Source organism: Glycine soja, chromosome 8 (genome assembly GCF_004193775.1).
Source record: "Glycine soja cultivar W05 chromosome 8, ASM419377v2, whole genome shotgun sequence".
NCBI classification, from domain to species: domain Eukaryota; kingdom Viridiplantae; phylum Streptophyta; class Magnoliopsida; order Fabales; family Fabaceae; genus Glycine; species Glycine soja.
In genome coordinates, this window is record NC_041009.1 from 19,018,979 (window position 1) to 19,044,123 (window position 25,145).

Here is a 25,145-nt window from a genome sequence, read left to right on the forward strand (position 1 = left end):
GACAGTCGCAGATCAACTTGATCCACAAGAAGATTGTGTCTTTACTTTTTTTATTTTAGATGAGAATTTTATTTTATTTTTGAATACGAATAACATAAAATTTGTATGAATTCAAACGTAAAATCATTCCAAACATAAAATAACATTACATTAACTTCAAACATTACATTAACTTAAAGTGAGTGGAAAGAAATAAAATTAGCATCATATACGACAATTAAGCCATGCTAATTTTGTGACAAGGACATAGACATATTATCTTCCATTTCGATTACATGCTTACTAAAAACAACTAAAATTTCTATTGGCATGAATTTTTTCCAATAGTTAGAATGCATTAACACCTTCAACACGTCATCATTGATTTTCAGTTCAATAATTTCAAATTTGATAATTTTATCTAAATACTCATAGTGACTTGGTTGTCAAAAAAACAATTGTCTTATCGTTTGTGTTTCGTGAATACCATAAGGGAGAATCTCATGAGACGCAACTTGCTTGATCAAATCCTTCAGTTCATCCATGGTACATGTGGAAGGAATGTCAAACTTTTTAGGATTTTTTCCTGTGAACGAGTAACCAAAAAACTCATTTTGGCGTGACACGTTCCACCTCCCATTGTAATACAGCAAGACATCATGAGTAGGGGTCATAGTGGCTTCAAGTATGTTTAATATACCATCTGGTGTTCTACCAATGATGCATAATAACTCAATCGGACCAACACTTGAAAATTGATGATTACACATTAACATTGTGTTAACAACATCATCATTTTTCAGTTGCATACATTGAAAGCGAAGATGGTTGCATATATCTGTGAATGACTGCCAGTAGTAAATTTCATCCAAATATTGTTTGTCGGTTAACTGAAGGGTATTGTGTATTCTGATTTTTAACGTTTGAAAATCACAAGTGTTAGGTATTCGAAAAGGTACTGGAGTAGAGGTTTGAAAATAAACACCGCTATCGTTGTGAACAATGGAACCATTTGGAAAAATAAAACCTAATATGGAGTTCACAATTGTCTGACTACTTGTTTCTCTCAAGAATGTCATATTTTGTTCAAAGAGTTGAGTTAGAAATGAATGTTTGATTTTTAACAGTGTTTGGTTATGTGATATATATAGATGAGTTTCAGTATCATTGATTCAATTTTTAAAAATAAATACATACGCGTGCACATGGTTTATGTCTGTATTATCAATCACACCAATGACGTGACATGCTAACACGCTTTATGTTAACACACTTGCATTTTCCAATGTGTAGTCAAGTCTTACAGTGTCTTGTCATGTTTTATGTTAATACGCTTGCATTTCCCAATGTATTGTCAACTCAGACAACGATTTATCATACATGCGTACTTTATTTTAGTTGCACCAATTATTTTTTTTTCAAAAAAACAACAATTAACTAATAATTTTTATGTTAACATAACAAATAAACAAAGGTACATTTTCAATCATCATTTAAGTCAACATAGTCTCTTTTGTACACCGTGAAGCTTCTATAATGTTGCATTCTACTAATATATGGAGTTGGTCACTGCTTCGCCTGAGGATGACAATTGCTAGACCATAACAATACTATCGGTGGTAAAGAACAACGATCCTTTAAATAAATTTGCCGTGCATGCAAAAAAAAAATATTAACTCAATCATACACAACTGATTGCATAAATATAAAAAAAACTTTATATCTACAATGTACCTGAACAAAATGATTGCCATAGACGTGACCGATATAAATTATGCGATGCCCCGAAGAATCTCCCGGTGGTTGACTTCTAAGAGGAAAGAACGTCATGCTTTGTTGGTGAGACAAGGATACAAGAATTACATTATACCTTGATGTAATCACATATCCCATGTCGGTTATATCCATCCACTTATCCATAGTGACCTGAATGAAATAAATATAGACGTCAAAGTTTATTTTAAAGTTAAGTCTTAAAAATCAAAAACATAAATTAAATTCCTTGGTTAATCCATCCACATGTAATGACATCCTTAAATCCTCAAATTTGTCCTTGCCACCAAAGAGCTTGATATAGTCTTCTGAGAATTTGCCAAGTTCTATAAGCAGATGGGTGCGGACCAATGACCAAGAGTTTTCACCCATACCTAATAAATCGGCAACCGACCGATATCCACAATTTCCATCAACTTTGACATCAACAATATTATCAATGAAATCATGGATAAATGGTTGAAATTGATCCAACATAGGCATCATCCTTCTTGGATTGGGTTGGTCAGAAGATGATGCACTACCCCTCACTGATGAATTGCTACTTTGTTGAGAATGAAAAACATCTACATACTCCTAGTAAGATGGATTACGCTTTGTTGACCTTGGGTTTCTGTTCATCAGTTTCTTCGATGCACCTTTTGTGTTAACCTTTGCTGGAGGAGGACACATTGAATTTTGATCAGGGTATGCAATCTCCCAAAGCTTAGTATTCAGAGTAAAATTACCACAAACATAAAGTTCTTCAAATCTTTTGGATATAGTTTCCATTACTTCCTTAATGCTCACCTCGGGCTCAGATAACCCTTGGTCTGAAAAATCGAGTCTCCTCCAAAACATATGGATTGAATCCAATGGGATGCAACCAACAACATATTTGGATAGATCACAAGTACAAGGAAGACCGTGCGTGATTCTCATCACACAACCACAAGTGGAAGGATTCTTGCCACCATAGTGAACACGCTCAAATTCAGCAGCAATATGATTTAAAGCATACCTTGAAACCATTCCAAGAAGCTTCTTGTATAAGGTTTTTTTGAAGACATGTCCAACGGCATGTGTACTTGTTTCAAATGATACTCTAATTTCCTTGTGTTGTAGCGTCATCATATTGTTCATGGCATCTCAGACATTGCATAAGTCTCAAAGGCTATTCTGTAACACTCTTTTTAAAGCCCAGTGAGCATATTCAACCCTACATTTCAAATACACAAATAACAATAAACATATACAACAATAAAAATCCATCAATTAATCAATGTTAATAGAAATAAGTGAATAATTTCATACTTGTTTGTTGTTGTGTTCCCTAAGTGCATCACCTTATTCGTTCACGCGGTAACAAATTTTTCCTTGTGTGAGATTATCCATGTATCCTTGACATAATCAACAAACATTGGTCAAGGTGAACAAACCATTTCAAACCTCTTTAGGCACTCATCAAACTGATGCTCTGAAGGACAATCAACAAGAGTTCCCCAGGCATTCATGACATATTCCCAAGCATTTCTTTGACCAATTAACGATTTACATTTGGCCTTCACGTTCTTGTTTATGTGAAAGCTTCACAACAAATTTGTAATGTTATGTCTTTGTCAGTGACAATAACTCCAGGGAGGACATCATGTCTTAAAAATATACCTTGGAAGCATTCTAAAGCCCAAACCACATTATTAAGATGTTCACCCTCCAAATATGTAAAACCGACAGAGAATGTCATTCCAGTTGGTGTCACCCCAACAAAATCGAGCAATAGGAGTCTGTACCGATTTGTTTTGTAGATACTGTCTATCAAAAATACCAAATTACATGTGTTGACTAACTTCACTGCATCACGGTGACACCAAAAGATATCACGAACCACGTCTTGATCCTTTAATCTATGCCAATGAATATACTGATCTCGTTCAAGAAGCTTCATTAGATGTTGCATTTCAATATCACTTCCTCTAATGGAAGAACAATATGCACTTCTTGCATTGTGTATTTGTTTGATGGTCGTACAATTATTGGCATTGTGCTCCTTCAGAGTCAGGAGAAAGTTTCTTGGTTTGACCATTGACTTCGTCATATCAGCAATAAGTGTCTTTTCATCTTTAGTCAATCGCTCGACATATGGATGTCCAACTAATGACTTGACCAATTCATGATTATGAATCCCACAAATCAACTTCACCATCTAGCCTTGTCCTCTAACCACTGGCTTGCCATGAAGCTTGAAGGGACACCCACATTTCCAAGTATCAGTGTCTCTTCTAACAAATTTTTTCTTCCTACACCTATACTTGCCACTCCTTTCACAGCTAATTAACACAAACGAAGTCCTTCCTCTACTACCTGTGTTTGTGTCAGACCTTACAATCACCACCACAAATCCATTTTCATAAGCAACGGATCGAGCCCACCGCAAAACATCCTCTCGGCTGTCAAACACCTACAAACCAATCCAGATAATTTCAGTTTCCTACAACATATTCGTTTTATTAAATCACTCACAATCATGGACATTATTACCTGAAAAGTATTGAACGCATCCATGTGGTTCATTCACACCACATTCTTCTTCATTTTCATAATCCACATCCACTTCTTCAGGTATTATACCTTCATACATCCACCGATCTTCGTCCATCTTAACAATAAATCAAAAATTTCAACACAAACATAGAACACATAACCGAACTACACATAGCATACAAAACTATACATAATAACTCATCATTAGTAAAAAGCCAAAACCCTATTTCATTCTACAAGTACAAACAATTCAAATAAAAAATGACAATACAAACAAAGTAATAATTTAAAAACAAAATTAAACTTTAAAATTTCAAAAAATAAAGCCTGTCACGGATCAAGTTGATCCGTGACAAGCCACTTGATCCAAGGCAATGAAATCTACATGCGGATCAACTTGATCTGCGCGACCTACCGTACACCAGAACGCACCCAACATTGTGTACCTCGCCGCAAACGACCACCACCGCAACACCGAACACCGATACCTTCACCTTCACCTTCACGAAACCTAACTGTTCACTGAACCAAATCGATCGCAAGGAAACGAACAAAATACGGGGAAGCACTGCTCACCGAAGAGAGAAAAGGAGAGGATGTGCAAATGGAAGCATTGTGCCATTTTTAAAAGCTGGGTGCTGGGTGCAGTAAATGGAAGCACTGTTCATGAAAAGAGAGAAAGAAGGAGCAGTAAGGGCAGCAGGGACAGTTTCGATAATTTTAAAAGTTGCTGGGTGCACCTAGCAACTCCCTTTTAAAAGCTGGGTGCTGGGTGCAGTAAATGGAAGCATTGTTATGGCGGCACTGTTCATGAAAAGAGAGAAAGAAGGAGTAGTAGGGGCAGCATGGGCAGTTTCGATAATTTTAAAAGTTGTTGAGTGCACCAATAATAATGCTGGGTGTACCTATCAACTCCTTTTTTTAAAGGTATAGAATTCCTATCATAATTCTTAAGAATTGTAATTATAAGTAAATATACAACTTAAAAAAGTTTTAAATTCTCAATTAATAAGAAATCAGTCTAATTAATTGAGTGATTGGTTCAGCTTTTTACTTGAAAGACTTTTTTATTTTACATATACAGTCATATATTAATGTATTTCAGTTATATTTATTTGAAACAATAAAATTTAATTTAAATATATTATTAGCACAATTTTTTTAAAACTATCAACTAATTAAAATTACTGTAAATATAATAATTTGAATATTTATATGTACAACTCCACCAATATTTATAATCTTAAAAATGATATAGAATTATTTTTTTCAAAAAGAAATCAATATAAAATGAATTTAATGGATTCAGTGCATAAAATTGTATGCTATCAACCAAAATTTTACACTTGAGTCGAGATCCTATTTTCTCTTTGTAGTACATGATGTAGTAATGATATTTGGGGCACCATACTTTTCAAGTATAAATCTAGGACTCACCCCAATAATAATAAAAGCACCCTTATTGGTCCTTGTGGGGTGTGTGGCAAATTAGTAATTTTCACATCATCACATAACATCAGCAGAGACACGAGAGTCAAAAATTGAGGATAGAACCATCACATGCCTTAGATCTGTCTCACATTGCATTCACATTCATTCATTCCATTTCCATCCAGCGTGTATGTTCCTCACAACACAAATCCCTCTTTCCTTCATTCATTCCAACTTACTTACTTAACCTTCTCTTATGTCCATTTCTGCTTCAATTATTGCACATTTTAGCTTAGCCACCACTTCCACCACCTCATGTAAGTACTAATTTCCCACCACCTTAAAAAAAATTGGGTTCCACTAAACAACTACAAAGTTTCCCTTAACAATGCTTCTCCTTGTCCTATATACCCACATGGGAATATTATCATCTTATTTTTTCCCCTCTAAAAATTAGTCCACTTTTCCATCAACATGTGCCCCCTTTCAATCTCTCTCATGACTCATCACAACCCCAGATCTTAATCATCTCATTTAATCTGACCCTCTTATTTTGTGTCATCGAGTTCACTAAAAAGATCAGATTTTTCAGTGAAGCAAGAAGAAAGAAACCTACCCCCTCCATGTTGATACTAGTGCTTGGACTAGCTTCAGCTACTTTTTTAGTGTTTGTTGCTGTTTATTTGTTCTATAGCAAGAGAAGGGTGTCAAAGTATAATGAGAGTAAAGACATTGAGAGTTCAGAACACAAGGAGGATGGGGAAATGGCTCAGAAGGAGGATTTGATGATCTTTCAGGGTGGAGAGGACCTTACAATATGTGACATTTTGGATGCTCCTGGTGAAGTGATTGGAAAATCCAACTATGGAACACTGTACAAGGCTTTGTTGCAGAGGAGCAACAAGGTGAGCCTGCTCAGGTTTCTGAGGCCAGTGTGCACTGCAAGGGGAGAAGAATTGGATGAGATGATTCACTTTCTTGGAAGGATAAGGCACCCTAACTTGGTTCCTCTTCTGGGGTTCTACACTGGGCCAAGGGGTGAGAAGCTTCTTGTTCATCCCTTCTATAGGCATGGGAGTCTCACTCAATTTATAAGAGGTAAATAAAATGTTCTTTGAAATGAAATTTTGTGTGTCTTGTTTTCTTTGTGGATCTTCTTTTTGGTGTTGTGTGTCTTGATTTTAGCAATATAATAATGGGTTTGATCTCTAATTTTTCTGTTAGGCTTGTGACAAATCATTCACTGCTTAAACTGGTTTTGCTGTTAGGTTTTTCTTAGAAGATGGAGAGTGTTGAATTGTGGGGATTTGGGAATTAAAGAAGAAACATTGATGAAGAAGCAAATTGTTTTTGTGTTGACTGTAAATGTTAATAGTTACTTTAACAGACAATTGAATGCTGTTGAAAAAAAAATAGACAATTGAATGATATTTGCACAGCAAAAAGTTACATCATTTTTACACAGTAGAGATGATGTTGTGTTGGAATATGTATTATTTCTTTTTTTATTGTTTTAAAAGGAAGCAATATAGGAATTATGTAAATCTTTTAATTTTGATGTGTACTTTAACGAATAGACTTTTCTTTTCTAGTGACAGAGCAGGAATACAACTTTTTCTTTCTGTTTTTTGTTTTAGTAACATTTTCCAGGTTGATATTAACACTACTCAATTTTAATTTTCATATGTTTAGGTCATTTGATGGCATTGGTATTCATTCATCTTTTCGTTTAATTTTATTGACACTAGGAAATGTATACATTAAGAGGGGCAAGTGATCAAATAACTAGACAGAAGATTTCAAACAAGCTATTTGATTCATTAGTCCTACTCTTCACACCTTATAGAGTGGTTTTTATTTTGAGTTATATATTTCATTTATTGATCAAAGATGTTCACTTAGCAGATGGAAATGGAGAGTGTTACAAATGGTCTAACATATGTAGAATATCCATTGGTATAGCCAAAGGACTAGAGCATCTTCACACATCACAGGAGAAGCCTATTATTCATGGAAACCTCAAGTCTAAAAACATTCTTCTGGATCGCTCCTACCAGCCGTACATCTCGGATTCCGGCCTACATCTTCTGTTGAATCCAACGGCTGGCCAAGAAATGCTTGAAAGTTCAGCAGCTCAGGGTTACAAGGCACCTGAGCTCATCAAAATGAAGGATGCAAGTGAAGAGAGTGATATTTATAGCCTCGGTGTGATTTTGCTGGAATTGCTTTCAGGAAAGGAACCTATCAACGAGCATCCAACTCCTGACGAGGATTTCTATTTGCCAAATTTCATGAGAAATGCAGTCCTTGGACACAGAATTGCTGATTTATACCATCCTGCCATTCTTCTCAGGAACAGCAGAGATGATAACATTCCAGTGACGGAAGAATGCATTCTCAAAGTCTTTCAACTTGCTATGGCTTGTTGCTCCCCTTCACCCTCAGTTAGACCTAACATAAAGCAAGTCCTCAAGAAACTTGAAGAAATTATGTTCTAGAATCCATGAGGGTTTTTGTGATTTTTTTTGTGTGTGTGTGGTATTGGTCACTTTGGCTGCAATGGTGCTGCACACTTTGAAATTCTTCATGTTCATCATTAACAATGATGTGGTTGGAGACAATATAACATTTATATATGAGAAATTAGGAAGAAAAAAAAAGAGTAAGTGTTCTGCTCACAAAATGTGCAATTGACTACCAAACAAATTTCAGGACAGTTGATGTTGATGTCAAGGGGTAAAGTCAAATGAGGAATTATATCTTGAAACTAAAGCTGCCAATTTCTAGAATTCCAAATCTGGCTCCCAAATTACTGAGTTCATTTTTTAGATTTGTGAGACTTTGTTTGGTAAAACAAGTGAGCATGTGACATGGACAGTGTCCAAAGAATTTCTTTGATGCTACTGATCTTGATACTAATTGCAGAGTTTTGATGGGAAATTACAGAGATTCTTTTGCTGTCAAGAATGTGCTTATGTCCAAGAATTTGTAGCTAGTATGTGAGTTTGGCTGTAGTGGATAAACCACAGGAACTGTGATGAAAAAAAAATGCTCTTTATCCACAGTGCCCCTATCAAATTCCATGTTCTGGCCATAGAATTGAACCTACAAAAGTGCAAAGGAATCTGAATAATTATGTAGGCCAGGAAGTGAGATCATTTGGTGGCAGATTTTGAAAATCTCACCTACAAGAAGTTACATTGTTTGTTATGGTTAGGTCTCACAGCAATACCATTTCATTTTTCATTATGTTCTTTATCTACTTGAGATTATTTTACAGTTCTTTATCTTTAGAGACCATACTTTTTTTCCATTTGTAATCTTCATTTGATGAAATGTTAGTTTTCAGTTATGCAACAACTTTTAGTTTAAGCAGCCAATTATTGTTCCCTCAATTCAGAGGATTCTGACATTGCACGTTTATCAAATAGAGAATTAGAAAAATATCAACCACCATTGCAATTTTTAATTTTTCATTCATAACTTTTAGCTAGTAGGAGGTGGTAGTTGGAAGTTAGGTGAGGGAGGGTGTGCTAATTCATTGCTGATACATCACTATCTAGTTTATAACTAATTAAAGATAGTTTAGATTTCTAATCTCTTAAAGGACCACAATTACGGTTATAAAATTGCAACTTTAGTCAAATCGATCTGTGCTTTTGGAAATGTGATATGTCACTTTGACTTAGGACCCCAATCAACCGAAATTTCTCCATAAACATTGGGGACGTGTGGGGGCATAAGAACAGGTGTGGTAACAAGATGCAACATTGTGGTTCCCACCTTTTCTCTTTATATATAGTAGTAGCTTCGTGTCATGACCTTCTCCACATAAACATGTGTAACAACTTAGTTAATTGAGGAGAATATGTGAGTTATTGTAAATCTCTAGGTATCCATCTTAGATTTCTGTTGATAGAAAAAAAGTGTAACAACATAGTAGTTTGAGTATAATGTTATTTTGACATAACTTTCTGTATTTATGCATGGATAGAAGATTATTGAAGGTTGATAGTGCTGAATGTTTGACTAAAATTGTCTTAGACATGAAGAAATGTTCTTCATGATATATTTAGAATCATAAGTATTTATTTATTTATGAATTAAGTATATTTTTAAGTACCTCTAAATATCATGATTTTAAATATATAGTCCTGCATTTAAAAAAAAATTATAATTTAATCCTCTTAAAATTACTTATCGTTCTTGAATGGTCAATTTGTTAGTTTTCCATAATATTCTATTTGTTTTGTCAGTTAAGTGTTTATGTGTGGGAGTGGGACTAAATACGTGATATTTAAAGAGATCAAATAAATGAAATTGGATAAGCAAAAATAACATTTTACGAACACTCTATTTTAGAATCCAACTAATTGTGTGTTTAAGATAATGCTAACAAAATAGTTAAAATATGGTAAAGATTTTGTTAATGTTTCCTAAATGGAAATTTTTTTCTTGATCTTGTAGGCGGTTCTATTACTGCACAGTCTTCTTAAGTTGTAACATACTTATGATAGAGTGTTCCGTAAGTTCTAATTTACCCCTTCTTTATGATCTTCTTAAGGTTTAAAAACAAAGAAAAAGTCATTAGAAAACAAAGCAGAGGTACATCTTTACATGATTAACATCATTGTTGCATCTTCGTAATTCATTGGCTGTCTTAAAGCTACTAGAATCCCATGAATGGGTTTGCATGTCTCTTCATTAATTAATGAATAGTATGCTTATAGATGTCCTTATACAACACATGATATTATAATTGCAACTTAAGGCTAATGGTAAGTTTTCAATCATTATCGACATTTTTCTTTTTCCAAAACTACAAAAATTTCACTGGAAATCAAATTATTGGTTGTGTTGTGAAATGACCTACAGCCTAACCAACCAAACTCTTTTTCCCATTACAAATTATTGGGAAGAAGAAATGCCTCAAAAGAGTCTGGATCCACAAGCATGATACGGCAATAAATTGCCCCTAAGGACCCCATAATATGGCTACATTTTTCTATGGAAAAAAGAATGATCCCTGTTGGTATTATTTTTTATTCATGTTGGACTATTAGCTCGCATTTTACGCATTAATAATCCATTTACCTAAAGATTCTTTTTTTAAAACTAAAAGTAAGACTTACTCAAATCAAAAGAAAAAAAAAATTGTAATTGTAAATAGATTCAATAAATTTAAATATGTGAAAAAGAGGAAGTTTTAGGGTGAAAGTTGTACAAGCATTCCTTAATTAATTAGGTAAAGTTGCTTATCATTTTAGATTTTCTCTGTTTAAAAAAAGCGTTTCAGATTTTCTGCAGACTGATGTGTGTCGTGCTGTATCAATTTGGATGGCTTTGAACATTTATGAATCAATTTATTTTTTTCACAAAAATATTGGTACAAAAATATTTGAATGAAAAGCTTCTCTAAATTAACATTCTTTGAACTTGAGGCATGTCCAGTTTCTATAAACTCTCAAAACCCAACTCACATAAACGTGTTAACAAAAGAAAATGATTTAAAAATATTTATGTAAATTCTCTACCACTAGGTTTATTCTAATGAGTTTAGAGTTTTAAGATTTAAGATTTAGAATTTAGTCAATCTATAATTGTAATAGACCAGTCTAATGTCAAGATAAGTGTCACTTTTACTATAAATTTGTTTGAGATAAATATTTTTTAAAATTAGTTTACTTCAAAATTAATTTTAATTAAAATTAAAACACGACTACCAATTTTAAAGGAAAATTGTTGGCAAAAGAAATCTAAATTGTATGCATTCATTTTAATGAAATCAAAATGTGAAAACAAATTAGAATAATGCAATACAGTCATTTACTTAAATAAAATAAACATCTCATAACTACCATCAAGATTATTAAATTTGTAAGTTTACTTATATTTATAAAGGTTTCATAGACTTGATTCGTAAATCGTAAGAGACCATCACTTTATGTAAAAATAACAACAAAATATCTATAAATAACATATCAATTAAATATTTCAACAACATAAAGTAAAATAATAAATCATAAATTTTACAATACATAAATAACCAAGTTTAATAATGCATCACTACTAAATAATAACTTGCAGATGATATAGTAGTGGTAGAACATTTCCATTAAGATTTGATGTTATTAGAGGTGAAACTTTTTTAATCTGGGAAGAACACACTAAATGAATGTATGTTGAACCCTAAACAAACATAAAATAACTCAAAATGACTTAGGTTTTGGTCTAATTTTTTAACTTGATGACTTGTTGACTCAATAGTAAACTCGAGAGTCTATAGAGTTTACTAAAAGTTTATCAAGTCTACCTAGAATCTACTAAAAAAGAGTTTACACACTAGTCAACTCACAAAAAATAAATGAACTCATAAGACTTAATTAAGTTTTTCAAGCCTTGAATATAAGTTGTTTTTAGATTATTACCTAACATTCATTTTTTTCAACCAAGTATCTAAAAAAATTCAATTTTATTTCACTACATATCGTTGACTTCCATTAAGTGATAATGTGACAAATAAAGTGTCATGTCATTATGCTTTGTCATAGATACCTCATTGTCATATCATCACCTTTAATGACGTGTTAGTGATTGGACGTGATGATGTGACACTTTCTCTATCATATTATCACTTAACGGAAAGGGACTGATTACAGGTAATAAATTAAAACAATTTTTTAAGTAGTTATTTGATAAAAAAAAATGATTTTTTAGATACTAATTTGAAAACAGTCAATTTTCCAAGTATGAAAAACTTAATAAGCCAATCTGAAAAACAATTTTTTAGTTAACAAATGAGAAGGAGGGGTTTTATCAAAATAAATAATTTAATTATAGATAAAATGATAAATGATAAATTTTATTATTTTATTTAAAATAAAAATAAAATGGTAATCACAAATTTAAGTCATATTTAAAAGCAAATCTTGTAAGTCAATAAGAAAAAATTATTTCCAAACATTTTTATTTAATTAAATATTTGTAAGCTTGTCAAAAAATTAAAAATTAATTAAAATAACTTGATGAACATATATGTAATTTAATTTTATATAGACTTAAGAAACTAAAAATTAATTAAAATAACTCGTCAAAAAACTAAATATTTTTAATATTTGGACAAAGCTAAAAGAGAACCAACAAGATCAAATGGTGAGATATATATTTTGGATCCAGAGAATATTGAAGGAAGAGTGAAGAAAGACATAACATTTTATATGTTTACATTGATCATAGACCGTAAAATACCAATTATATATGATTTAAATAAATTTTTTATACCTGAAAAATAGGTCATTTTTAGATTACTACCTAAAAATTCATTTTTTGTCCAATACCTACCTGAAAAATTTTCATGTTTCAACTTACTACTTGTCATTGGTCTTTTGTTAAGTGATGACGTAGTAAACATAGTGTCACGTTATCACGTCAATCACTAACACGTCATTACCACATCATTGAAGGTCACATCATCACTTAACAGAAGATGACTAACGACAGGTAGTAAAATGATATTAAATTTTTTTAAGGTACTTAGTTGGAAAAAAATGAATGTTAAGTAGTAATCTAAAAATGATCTATATTTCAGATATGAAAAACTTAATTAAGTCCTTAAAAAATGAAGATATAAAGTTGGTCTAGTGATTAAGGGAAAAAGAAATGGAGGAGAGATCATGGGTTCAAATCCCTCACTAGCAAAAACTAACCATATTGATAACTGTTAAATAATTGTGAATTAATAGTATAAAATTAGTCAAATTTTGGCTTAAAATTAATTATTTAGCAGTTATTTGTGATTAAAAGTTAGAAAATTAATTTAGTTGAATTTTTGCCTGCAGATATGAAAACTGAAGGTACAACAAGCAAAAAGGCAACAGAAATTGAAGAAAAAGAAGAAAATCTGAAGCAGGCCCAGCCCAACACGCGCGCTTAGCGCGCGTCACGCGCTAAGCGTGGAAGGAAACACAGGCGCTAAGCGAGGCGTTCCAACATAAGCACACACTAAGCCTGTAGCAGGCGCTAAGCGCACAATCTAACCGTGCTAAGCGCGTGTTGTCGCGCTAAGCGCGCCTTTGAAGGCCCAAAGCCCATTTCTACACCTATAAATAGAGATCCAAGCCAAGGGAGAGTACACCTCGCCTCAGAGCACTTCTCTTAGCATTCCAAGCCTGAGCTCTCCCTTTCTCTCTATATTCTTTGCTTTTATCCGTTCTTTCCTTCACCCCAGTTGTAAAGCCCCTCAATGGCCATGAGCGGCTAATCCCATAGCTAGGGCTTGGCAGGCCTAAAAAGCCAACGATGTATGGTGTACTTCAAGAGTTATCAATGCAAAGAAGATTCATTCTAGGTTTTATGTTCTGATTCTTTTCTTTTTATCTTGCATTTATGTCTTGAATTTCTTTTGGGTTTTATTCGCTCGAGAGAGGGTATTTCCTAATAAGGATTTAAGAAGTAATGCATGCATCAGTTTTAGGGGTTATACACTTGGGAAAGGGTAACACCTAATAGAACAAATTAAGAAAAGGATCGTCGGGCTAGCATTGCTAGGCATTGAATGATGGCCCAATGCCCATGCATTTAGCAACATCTAGAATTTAACCTTAATGCATTTTAATTATTGAATCTTCACAAAAGGTATTTGGGAGATAGGTAGTTAAAATAGGCTTGTCATCGTGAGGCATCAGGGGCAAGTAAAATTAATAGATGTGGGTAGAACTAATTCAACTGCATTGGTAATGAACATCATAAATTCATTCATCGTAGGCCAATTAGGTTTGTCCGGTCTTGGCATTTTCATCAATTGTCTTCCTAAATTATTTGATCTAGTAGTAACAATTTATTCTTGTGCCTATTCCTGTTTTTACTATTTACTTTTACTTACAATTTGAAGAGTATTCAATAAAGTGCAATAAAATCCCTGTGAAAATGATACTCGGACTTTCGAGAATTACTACTTAGAGCGATTTGGTACACTTGCCAAACACCTCAACACATACTAATAATTAATATATGTTGATAAAAAAGCTTAATCAATGACCAAACTTATTTGATTGCATCATTTGTTAACCAAGTGATGTTGACTCTGCTTACCTCATTTGTTAATCGTGTTTAAATGGTGGAAGATAATTAATAACATTTATAATTATTAGTCTATTTGAAAGAAAAAAAACAACTTAATTAAGATCTAATTTGATCAAATTATATATGTCTTTTTTTCTCACCTTGTAAGAATTTCCTCTCCCTTGAGAGATTTTGCCCATAATGTATGAGAATTTGAGTTTTCCTTCATTGCAGAGTGAACCTTACCCGCTTTCTCCCTTAACCACTCCTAATCCTTGACCTTCCCTTCGCATGGAGATGCCAGACATGGAGAACCTTAACCTTGATGGGAATGATCTAGGGCTCGAATATCCTTTGCTCCAAACCTTGAAGAACACATTGATTTCTCACTATGTTTAGTTGGTGTTAGAACAAAACTTAAAAAGCATGAAGCCCCTAATTTAGTTTTTGGTTTGATAATTTTACAATGTCTAATACATTTTCATAGGTGAGACATTTGTTTTGATTATTTTTAGTCTAGGCATTTATGTGCTTCAACTTTTTTTTTTCATGCCTTGAGTTTTATGAAGTAGATGAAGATTCCTTTTCTCTATGTTTCTTAATAACTCACTTTTACTTGAAATTTAGCTAGTAGCATTGAATTAATTGACCTACCCAGCTAGGCCCTCCCGGGATAATGACTTTACCCAGTTGGAACTGTCAGGATTTAGCCGACCCTAGCATATTTCTTATCTTATGGGATATTGTCTTGTTATATCATGTGGATTGTGCCAAACACTTGCTCACACTATATGTATAGAAGAAATAAAATTTCATCATGACTTGATTCTTGTTCTTAGTGGATGCCAATGGAAGTAGTGGTGGTTTGGCACCGCTCTGGAAAAATCCTTTCACGATGGAGATTAACGACCTTCTATGGCTACCCTATCAAAAACAAAAGAAGAAAGTCTTTGAACTTTTTTTGTTCTATGGCATCAGATACTACCTTCCCTTGGTGTATCTTTTGAGACTTCAATGGTTTGTTATCAAATGATGGCAAAATTTGTTTAATGAATCCCCTTTCTTGGTTGCTCAATGGTTTCAGAGAAGCAATCCTTGATTGTAATTTGCATGACCTTCTAATGGAAAGATAATAATACACTTAGGCCAAGAGGAGAGGAAAGCATGATGCAATTGAACAAAAGTTGGACCGTGGCTTGGCAATAACAAGGTTGATCAATCTCTTCCCAAAACTTAAACTTTCCAATGGTTAATTTCTTTCGTCAATTCATAGCCAATTCCACTGGAAAAATGAAGACATTTTTAGTATTGTTGAAAGTAAAAAACAAAGATGAATTCATTTGGGGAGATGTACAACAACAAGCCTTTGACCAAATTAAGTAAGTATCAGTTGCACTTGTAATATTAGTTCCACCAATACCATGCAATCCTTTGAAATTGTACATTTCAATTGCAGAAGAGTATAAATTCCTTTAAGCACAAGATACTGAAGATGGGATCGAAATAGCCATATATTATTTGATTCGATTATTACTTGATGTTGAATGTAGATATATTCCTATTGAGAAATTATGCTTGTCTTTATTTCATGCGTGTTTAAAAAACTCAAGGATTATTTACTGCCCAATGAGGTATTGGTTTTATGCAAGTTTGATATTGTCCGGTATTTTTTTAATAGATTTCATGGATATTTAAGGAAATGAGTGATTAAATTAAATCTATATTCTTTAACGTATGTTCCATAACGAGTAATGAAAGGACAAGTTCTTGCTGATTTCATAACCCAACCCTTGTCCTGAAGTACCTGAAACACACTAGAAGAAGGGTTGAATAATGTGATGGATAAAAACTTAGTCTTCCAAAAACTTTTAAAAGTTTTACTCAAATAAATATCAATGGACGATAGGCTTCGTCCAAGTTGTTTTGAAATCACTTAATGCTTAGAAAACCAATTCACAAAAATTGGATATAGTAGTGCAGGAGTAACTTATAGAAACAAACTAGTTATATAGAAGCAATAAAGAAAACACCAAGGTTTTATACTGGTTCAGCCAAACTTTTGGGTTACATCTAGTTCTCATTCAAACCTTGAAGAGTTCAACTAATCGATTCTTCGATTACAATCAAGTATTCTCTATGCCACTTCTGGCTATAACGAGTACTCTTTAGGCCACTCCTGACACTACACTTAATCTCCTCTTGAGATTAAGACCTAAGTATTCTGTCATTAAGCCACTATTGTCTTTCACAAACAGTATATGTTTGATAGAAAATGTATTCTTAATCACTCAAAGAGTATTTACACAATAAGCTCATATACAATGAAACTCACAAACCTAGCAAAGCTAAGATTCACTCAATTTGCTCAAGTTTCCTTCGTCCAGTAAACTGACAGTGTTACAACACTTGTTTGTTTTGTCTCAGATTATTTTCTTATGATTCAACAAATTTAACACAAACACCTTCAAGTTTTATATAGACTTCAGAGCTTCGATCCGTTGAGAGATCCTAGCTAGCCGTTATATAATAGCTTTGACACTGGACCGCTATTGTTTAGAAAGAATGGGACCACAAATAATTTTTGCAACATATCTTTAGAGAAGTACAATCTGTCAGTTTTGCCTAGTGCTCAGAGTTGAATTTTACCGTATGAATCAAAAGAAACATTAACACTATAAGACAAAAGTAATTAAGAATGTCAAGACAAGACAATTTAAATTTTCCCCTTTGTGCGCCATAACACGAGTTTCTTATTGAACATATGGATGTTACTTTATGATGATTGTTTTGCAGTACTTAAGAATCGAGTAATCGTTCTATTGCTTTTGTATTGCGAGCCAAGTGCTAAAAAACTTGTCTTCTCATTACTAGACGTTAATGCAGTATCATCCAACTACTGGTACTTTGCCTATCGTCCATAACCTTTCAATTTATTCTTTTCTGCTTGTATCTTATATAGACATATGACTCTGTAGCTTAAGAAGAATAGTTTGGGACTTGGGAGTGTAAAAAGGCTCATGGATTGGGAATTCTTGCACCTTGAATTTTGTTGTACAGGCTCATATTTTTCCATTGAATAAACTCAAAACTGCTTTTTTATTTTGTCATGTTTTTTTATTGATAAATATTAATTATCATTATTATTAATTTTTATTAGTAGAAAAGATTTAAATTTCTCCTTTTATTCTTCCTTAATTACTAGATTAATCTTGGTAAAATGCTCTAGTATCTTTGGTAAGAACAAAAAGTAAAATTTCATGACATGGTCAAATTCAAATCTTGTACCAATTGGTTAATTAATTCAATATGTTTCGTCAACTTTTTTTCCTCTCCAAATCTTAGCCACCAACTTTTAACATTCTTGTTTGTAGAAGTATTTTCGAGCATTTAAAAAATGAAAATTGATACATTTCTATTAAAAATCTCATATTTAATTTACATGCACCCCACTGCCAAGTTAAATAAATAAATTACTTTTTTCAGCTCCCACCAATTGATTTATAGAATGATTAGAAGTAGCTGTAAGAAGAAACAGGAGAAAAGAAAGTCTATTAAATTAGTCGGATTTTAAATGATTAATTAATTAAGAGTGATATTTAATAGATGCATATATGAATGCGGCTTGATAGGTTGAGTTAGCAAAATCATTACTCCAAACAAGAGTGAGATTCCATTGGAATGGATTTGGATTAATATTTCTTTAGGTTAACGCGGAATGTAAATACTTTTTTTTTTCTAGAAATAGAATAAAAAAATACATTATGAACATTGAGTAGAATGTAAATGTTTTTTTAGTTTAAATATTTTTTTTATTTGTAAAAAGTATTTCATTTAAGTCATTATAAAATATATTTATTTTATTTTTTATCTTTAAAACATTTTAGATGACATCTTTTACTGTTGAAAATATTTTTTTAAAATTCAAAGTGTTATGAAAAATAAAATAGATATATTTTATTTGGACTAAAATGAAAAAATAAATTAAAGGTATAAAAATAAAAACACTAAATTATAGAAGTGAAAAAAAAAATAATTTATCTGTTAATTTTTTTTGGGGGAAATTTCTCTGTTAAATTTAGAATTAGAAGATATAGATATTTAGATATTAGAATTAGGGATTTGGATCCTCTCCATTTTACTTTAAACTGGAGAGGTTCTGTTAATAATATAAAATTTAATCGACGATTAACGTGGGTCCTATGTTGAATCATTTGTAGAATAGGGTTTAGGGTTTATTAACATCTCAATAACCCTTCTTACACAGAATGCAAAATCCTAAGCGAAAAGACATATTCGACGCCCAACCTCGAGAAACTTCTAAACGGCACCCTTTGGAACCTCACAGTCCCTGGAACAACCTTAATCTTATACTCTGCATCCAAGACAAACACCATGGAGTTCTTTCTCATGGACTGTTTCATCACATGCATATTCCTGAGTTTTTAAGCTTGCATGTTTCAGAAAACGATGATGCTTCATGTGATGATAAGTCAAATGACTCAAAGGCAACTATTAAGAGTTATACTAGACATTTTATTTGATGTACTGAACAAAATTATAGCTAAGAAGAATGATATGGCAATGGGTAGCTTAGGCTTGTTATTTCACTTGTATGTTAATTCAAACTGGATGAAGGGCACCAGATAGTGGAGAATATAGATGGTTCAAGGCAACCAGTGCCAGGAAAACACTGTAGCTCAAATAATATTTCTGCAGACCTTCAAAACTCACTTTTCAATTTTTTTGTACTGATTATGGAACCCCTTTTGCTGAAGATTAATGCCTATATTCAAGTTGAAGTGGATGCTAATCCCCTGTTGTTGGATTTTCATGCTTTACTCAAGTCTATTGGTAAATTACTTGCTAGTTTTATGCAAGACAAAGTTTATGTGAGAACCGAGGACACATCTGGAGGAGCTTGTCTTAATTTCTTGAAGAAAATATTTAATACACTGATGACTAGTTTCACTAGTGTACTTCACTTCTCCAACTATGATACAACCAACAGGACGGAGATATCTAGTACCTTGCCTGCTAACGAGATTCTAGTTGCTATGGGATATCTTTTGCAAATTGAATATGAGGTTATTGGTAAATCTGTGGCTTCTCATGTTGTCATGCTCTGCCATCAATTGCAATTTGGTGAATGTTCCTGACCAATGCCCATTACCTTCCACTATACCTGCCCTGGGATGCCAAACAATTTATCTCTACAGTCAACTTCTCCAGGTTCGTATCAAAATTCCGATTACTGTTTATTTATACTGTATTTTTATCCCATATCCCAGACTGCAGTAAGTGTTATGTTTTAGAGGTTTTGCATGGGTTCTGCCTTGTTGGTGGTTTCATTACTTCATGTGCTAGTCACTTGGTGTAATTCTAGGTATGATTGTTTGGCAAAGGGGAGGGGAATGATGTTTTGGGTGAGGGGAAATTTTTTTAAAATTGTTATACTCTTTGTTTTGATTCAGCTTGTGTTGTATTTACATGTTTGAAATGATGTAGGTGGAAATTGCTATTTTAGCATTGTGCAAAGCAATAAGGCTTGTTATATCTCACGAGGGTAATACTGAGGGTTCTTCCAGGTTCTTGGTATTTCTGTCGAATGAATTTCATTCTGAAGCAGTTGAAAGGCTGTTATCTTCAGAGAAGTTCATCAATGCCATTTATAAAGCTGTTGAATCTATTCCCGAAGGGCAAGTATGTGGTTGTATTAGACAAATAACAGAAGATATTTCAGAATCTCTCAGGTGGATGAAAGATTTCTGTCCATTGGTTGATGGCAAGAAATTGCAAAATTTTAATCTGCAAGGGGAATTGCTGGGTAGAGGGCTGTCTAGACTGTATTGTTTAGTTCTTGGTTCGGTTATTATCACCAACAGCAACCACAATCTTCTTGGGGTTGCTGTAAATGAACTTATGGCATTAGTGCGTCCCTACTTGAGTATTCTAGTTGGGCAACAACCAGATACAATCTGCAAGTTCTTTTCTTCTGTCATAGGAGAAACTGTTGATCAGGTGGTTAGAAAGGGAAAAGTTTTAAAGAAATTTGGTAGGTCCAGTCAATGGGTTCTTGTGTTCTTCTTTCAGTTGTTTGTGTCCTGTCAAAGCTTATATAGGCAAGCAAGCCTTAGGCCTCCTGATTTGCCAAAGATGTCTGCAGAGGTGGAGGATTACACAACATATTCTGCCTCTGAGTTGATGGAGAGGATTGATAAGATAGACTTTGGTTATTTTTCTTGGATTGTTCAACCCTCTTCTTCCCTCCTTGTTGTTATGCAATTTATTTCTGACATATATCTTAAACTTGGCTCAGATGACTCTTCCCCTTTGATCTATATATTTCAGTCTATGGCTCTTCGAAGGCTTGTTTACTTGAATAAGCAGATTAAATTGTTCAAGTATTTAAAAAAGAAACATTATTTGCAAAAGAAGTCTTATAGATCTCAAATCAAGACACTGAAAGAAGAGGCGGCTGACCTTACTAATTTTATTTTGGAGTATTTATCATGTGTGTATCAATCCCCAATCTTTGTTTCTGATTATGTAACTTGTGAAGATGTAGTTTCTGTGGTCACTCAAAGCATCCAAGACCACATAAAAGAAAGATGCAACCAATGGGATTGGGATCTAGGAGTGTATGCTGCTAACAAAAAATCATTGCCAACACTCATTTGGTCAAAGCTTTGCAAAAATGTTGATATTTGGAGCAACCATGCTTCAAAGAAGCAATTGAAAACGTTCTTCTCACATTTACTCCATGCTTACCTTCACAGTGTAACAAGTAGTTTTCAAGAGCCAGGTGTGCAAGAAATTGACAAGTGTAAGCTGCTCAAGACGATCACTTTGTCACAAATATCATCAGAACTTCTAAATGATTCACTTTTTTATGAACAAAAAGTAAGACCCTCTTTTGGTTATACACAATTCATTTTTACCCCTCACACAAACACACATAATAATAGAGTTGCATATTAATCTTTGCCAGTGTTTTTTTTAGCTTATTTCAGTTTTCTGTTGTAATCTTTAAATTTTTTTTTATTTAATGCTGGGGTGTGGTATTTTGAGCAAGAAAAGGTTAATTCATTTCATACTGTTGTTTCAGTTTGCTCACAGGAGTCTGGCCTCGATATTTTGCCTTGCTTTAGAGAAATTGGTGCTCCCATTATTTAGTAACATTCCATGTACTGATGTCAATCTTCAGTCATTGCCTAATTGGCCAGAGTTTTTAAGTTTTTAAGTTCAACCACTCCTTCATGTGACAAACTTCCTGCAGATATCAGCAGAAAAGACGAGACTTTCCCTGTCACTGACAAAATTTTTAGAGATTGCCACCAGTTGCTTGATCTCTTGTGTCGGATGCAAGATAAAAATGCGAGATCATTTTCGCATCTTCTGACTTGTATTTTCAACCTTGAACGGTACACTCATCTCTCTGTTGGATACTTCTTTATGGTTTTTTGTCTGTTTGCAGATAACAAAAAGAACTTATATTATAGAGAAGAGAAACATTTCAACTAATGCTGGCGTAGGGTATTCATAAAAGACAGAAAGTAAAGAGAAACAGAGTGTCAAAGAGCTCAAAAGTGTAAAAATGCCAGAAAAGAAATAGAAGATTTTATTTCTTGATTGAAAATAAACAATACCAGGAAAAAAATCTATCCTCGAAATGGTTTCCTCTTTTATAACTTAGTACTTGTTCAATTCCCCATTGCTAACAATTCAGAATGTGTTTTGCCCCTCACATCCTTCTATTTATTAACCCTTTATAACTAGCTAACTTACTAACTACTCTAGCTATTCCAAAAAAAATTTACCTTCCCTTCTGTCCCAATTCCAAACACAACCCTATGCCTTAATAATTGGCATACATACGGTCTTGAGAGTCTTTTCACTTTGATCTGTTGCTTATATTCTAATAGCACTTCAAAACTAGACTTGTTCCTGTTTCCAAATAATTTTACTTTTGGCAATAAGAGCCTAAAGGACATTAAACCAGTGCAGCTATATGATATAGAATTTAGGTAGGAAAGAGAAAGGAACAGAAAGAGAAACTAAAGAGGGGAAGAGAGAAGAATAACAGAGTCCTGGGAAATTGTGCACGGCACTTTTTGATTAACATTTAGACTTAGTTTGTCTAAAATTCAACCCTAATTTATTTATAGGCAGCTTACTCAATCCATCTAAACAGCTGACTAACTAACTAACTAACTAATATTCTTTTCCTATTTATATTTATGCAAGACTATTTGTTTATATTTTTTTTTATCAGTCACTATTTGTTTATATATTCAAAAGCAAGAAAGTAATTGGACGAAATTATAAAATTATCTCTCTTTGCTTGAAATTTTCAAATTTGTTTATGATACATTCCTTGACCTTTTTTTGGTTACACATTCCTTGATCCTTGCTGAAGAAAAAGAAATTCAAATAGTTGTGAACCCATGATAAAATGTCTTGGACACATTCTTTAGTTGTTTACTGCAAAAATTTGTTCGAAGCATAATTTGCGAAACAAAATGATTCATTCTCAAGTTTTTGCCTACTTAAACTTTTCAGGCTTCTTATTGGTGCCTTGCTGTATTTTCAGAGTACAATGCACTGGGATTATTATTTTGAGTATTTAAGATTATTTGTCTCTTGTCGGAAGACATTATGGCATATATTAGTCGGATTTTATGATAAGGCAAACACTATCCCATTCTCGCCAAACTCGATTATTTCTGGAAGTTCGCTACCTGTATTGTGGCTTTCAAAGTCATTATCTGTGGTTGTTGGGATTAAAGAGTCACACTCAACCAAAAATATTATTCTCTGTAAATCTATGATGTTTTCCTTAATGCATTACACATCAAATGTCTTGTTTGGCATAGGAAAATATCAAATTGTTCACGCTTTTTCCATTAGTAAAGAAGCTGTGATGCCTTGTGAAGAGATCTCTAATCATAAGATTAGCCATGAGGAGAATCATTTGCTTCCATATTCTCAGGACTCCCCCAAGCTTGAGGCATTGAAATGTTTAACCTTTATGGCTGAGAATTTGAGAAAGCAGATACAGAGCTTGCTTGTTTCTGTTCACAATACCCCTTGCAATGTCAATGTGGGATTTGGTCTTACTTATGAAAACATTAATAGATTGTCCTCTTCAGCTTGTTGCTTTAGTAGACTTTTGTGGGGCCTACTCACATCTTCCACGGACCAAACAGATGCTAAAGATAGTGATGAAAAAGAAAAAGTGTTGATGTGGAAAAGTGAGCATGCCTCTGAACTGGACAGTTGTATATCTTCTCTTATGGAACTTACCAATGTTTTTTGTAAACAAATTGCTTATCGAGAGTAATCAACTTTCCAAAAGTTCACACAATACACAACATTTTGAAGATCCAGCCGTGAAGTTATCCTTGTCAAGTACCAATTATTTGTCATCTAAAAGTTTAGTTTCTAAGGCTAATGCCTTAGTTGGTACACAAAATGAATCTAAAGCTGCAGCTACTTGCTGTACTTCATCAGCTGTTGATAATGTCTCCAAAAGTGTCAGTAATCATGGGAGAATGTTGAATCCAAATGGTAAAAACTATGTTGCCAGGGTTTTGGCCAGGGTGGAATCCACTGAGCTACAGGGTTTGAATAAGCCTTTGTTGCAAAGCTTGGTAAAAGGTGATCACCCTGAAATAGCTTTTTTGCTGAGACAATTGTTAATTGTTTTCTCATCTCTTTTGAGGTTAAATTTTCTGAAAGATGATGGTTTCTTACCTTCTAGTTTTGTACCTACTTTCATTGAAATTTCACAAGTCCTGTTATTAGAATTTACAGAGATGGTTGCGGTCCCACAGTATTCTGCTTTACTTTTGTTAGATGGTGCTTGCAACTATTTGAGAGAATTAGCGGGTTATTTTCCTTTCACTTATCCTACCTCCTCTAGAAAAGTTTACAGAAAATTGATACAGATTCACATGAGGGCAATAGGCGAGACCATTTCGTTGCAAGGAAAAAGGGCAACACTAACCTTTCATGAAAGACAGTCAAGTACCAAGTCACTTCATAAAGGATCAGTTGAAGCTTATTCTTTTACTGAATTGCACTGCTTTTCCTTGGATGAATTTAAAATTGGGCTGCGGAATTCATTCAAAGCATATATAGAGAGGCCATCTGAATTGCATCTTTTGTCTACTATACAGGCCATTGAGAGATCTCTAGTTGGTATTCAAGAAGGATGTACTGCGATTTATGATGTAATCCTATTTTTTTTTACTAGAACATTTATCTTTTTTGGTTAATGATGGATTGAAATAATGGTACCGGACAATCCCTCAATAAATTGAATTTATAAACTAATTCCTAGATTATTGATACTTGCGGTTGAGGAATGTTAGTTGTCTTAT

At 33.4% G+C, this 25,145-nt stretch overlaps 2 protein-coding genes across 2 annotated transcripts; both read left to right on the forward strand.

The window, feature by feature from the left end:
- The first annotated feature begins 5,806 nt into the window (after window positions 1-5,806).
- On the forward strand, window positions 5,807-9,098 carry LOC114422586 (putative kinase-like protein TMKL1). Its single transcript, XM_028389017.1, has 2 exons — window positions 5,807-6,801; window positions 7,609-9,098. The coding sequence occupies exons 1-2, from the start codon at window positions 6,327-6,329 to the stop codon at window positions 8,199-8,201; spliced, it is 1,068 nt and encodes a 355-aa protein (XP_028244818.1). The 5' UTR covers window positions 5,807-6,326; the 3' UTR covers window positions 8,202-9,098.
- A 9,946-nt stretch (window positions 9,099-19,044) lies between these two features.
- Window positions 19,045-25,111, forward strand: LOC114423682. Its single transcript, XM_028390524.1, has 4 exons — window positions 19,045-19,992; window positions 20,269-21,663; window positions 21,869-22,184; window positions 23,323-25,111. Exons 1-3 carry the CDS (start codon window positions 19,843-19,845, stop codon window positions 22,001-22,003), a joined length of 1,680 nt encoding a protein of 559 aa, XP_028246325.1. The 5' UTR covers window positions 19,045-19,842; the 3' UTR covers window positions 22,004-22,184; window positions 23,323-25,111.
- Window positions 25,112-25,145: the final 34 nt, after the last annotated feature.

What these genes read in the sequence shown, in the direction of transcription:
- LOC114422586 (XM_028389017.1), top strand. Translation starts at nt 6,327, where the DNA reads ATGTTGATACTAGTGCTTGGACTAGCTTCAGCTACTTTTTTAGTGTTT. An exon ending in TCTCACTCAATTTATAAGAG is followed by an intron (nt 6,802 to 7,608) that starts GTAAATAAAATG and finishes TTCACTTAGCAG; the next exon opens with ATGGAAATGGAGAGTGTTAC.
- LOC114423682 (XM_028390524.1), top strand. Translation starts at nt 19,843, where the DNA reads ATGAGGTTATTGGTAAATCTGTGGCTTCTCATGTTGTCATGCTCTGCC. An exon ending in TCTACAGTCAACTTCTCCAG is followed by an intron (nt 19,993 to 20,268) that starts GTTCGTATCAAA and finishes GAAATGATGTAG; the next exon opens with GTGGAAATTGCTATTTTAGC. An exon ending in CACTTTTTTATGAACAAAAA is followed by an intron (nt 21,664 to 21,868) that starts GTAAGACCCTCT and finishes CTGTTGTTTCAG; the next exon opens with TTTGCTCACAGGAGTCTGGC.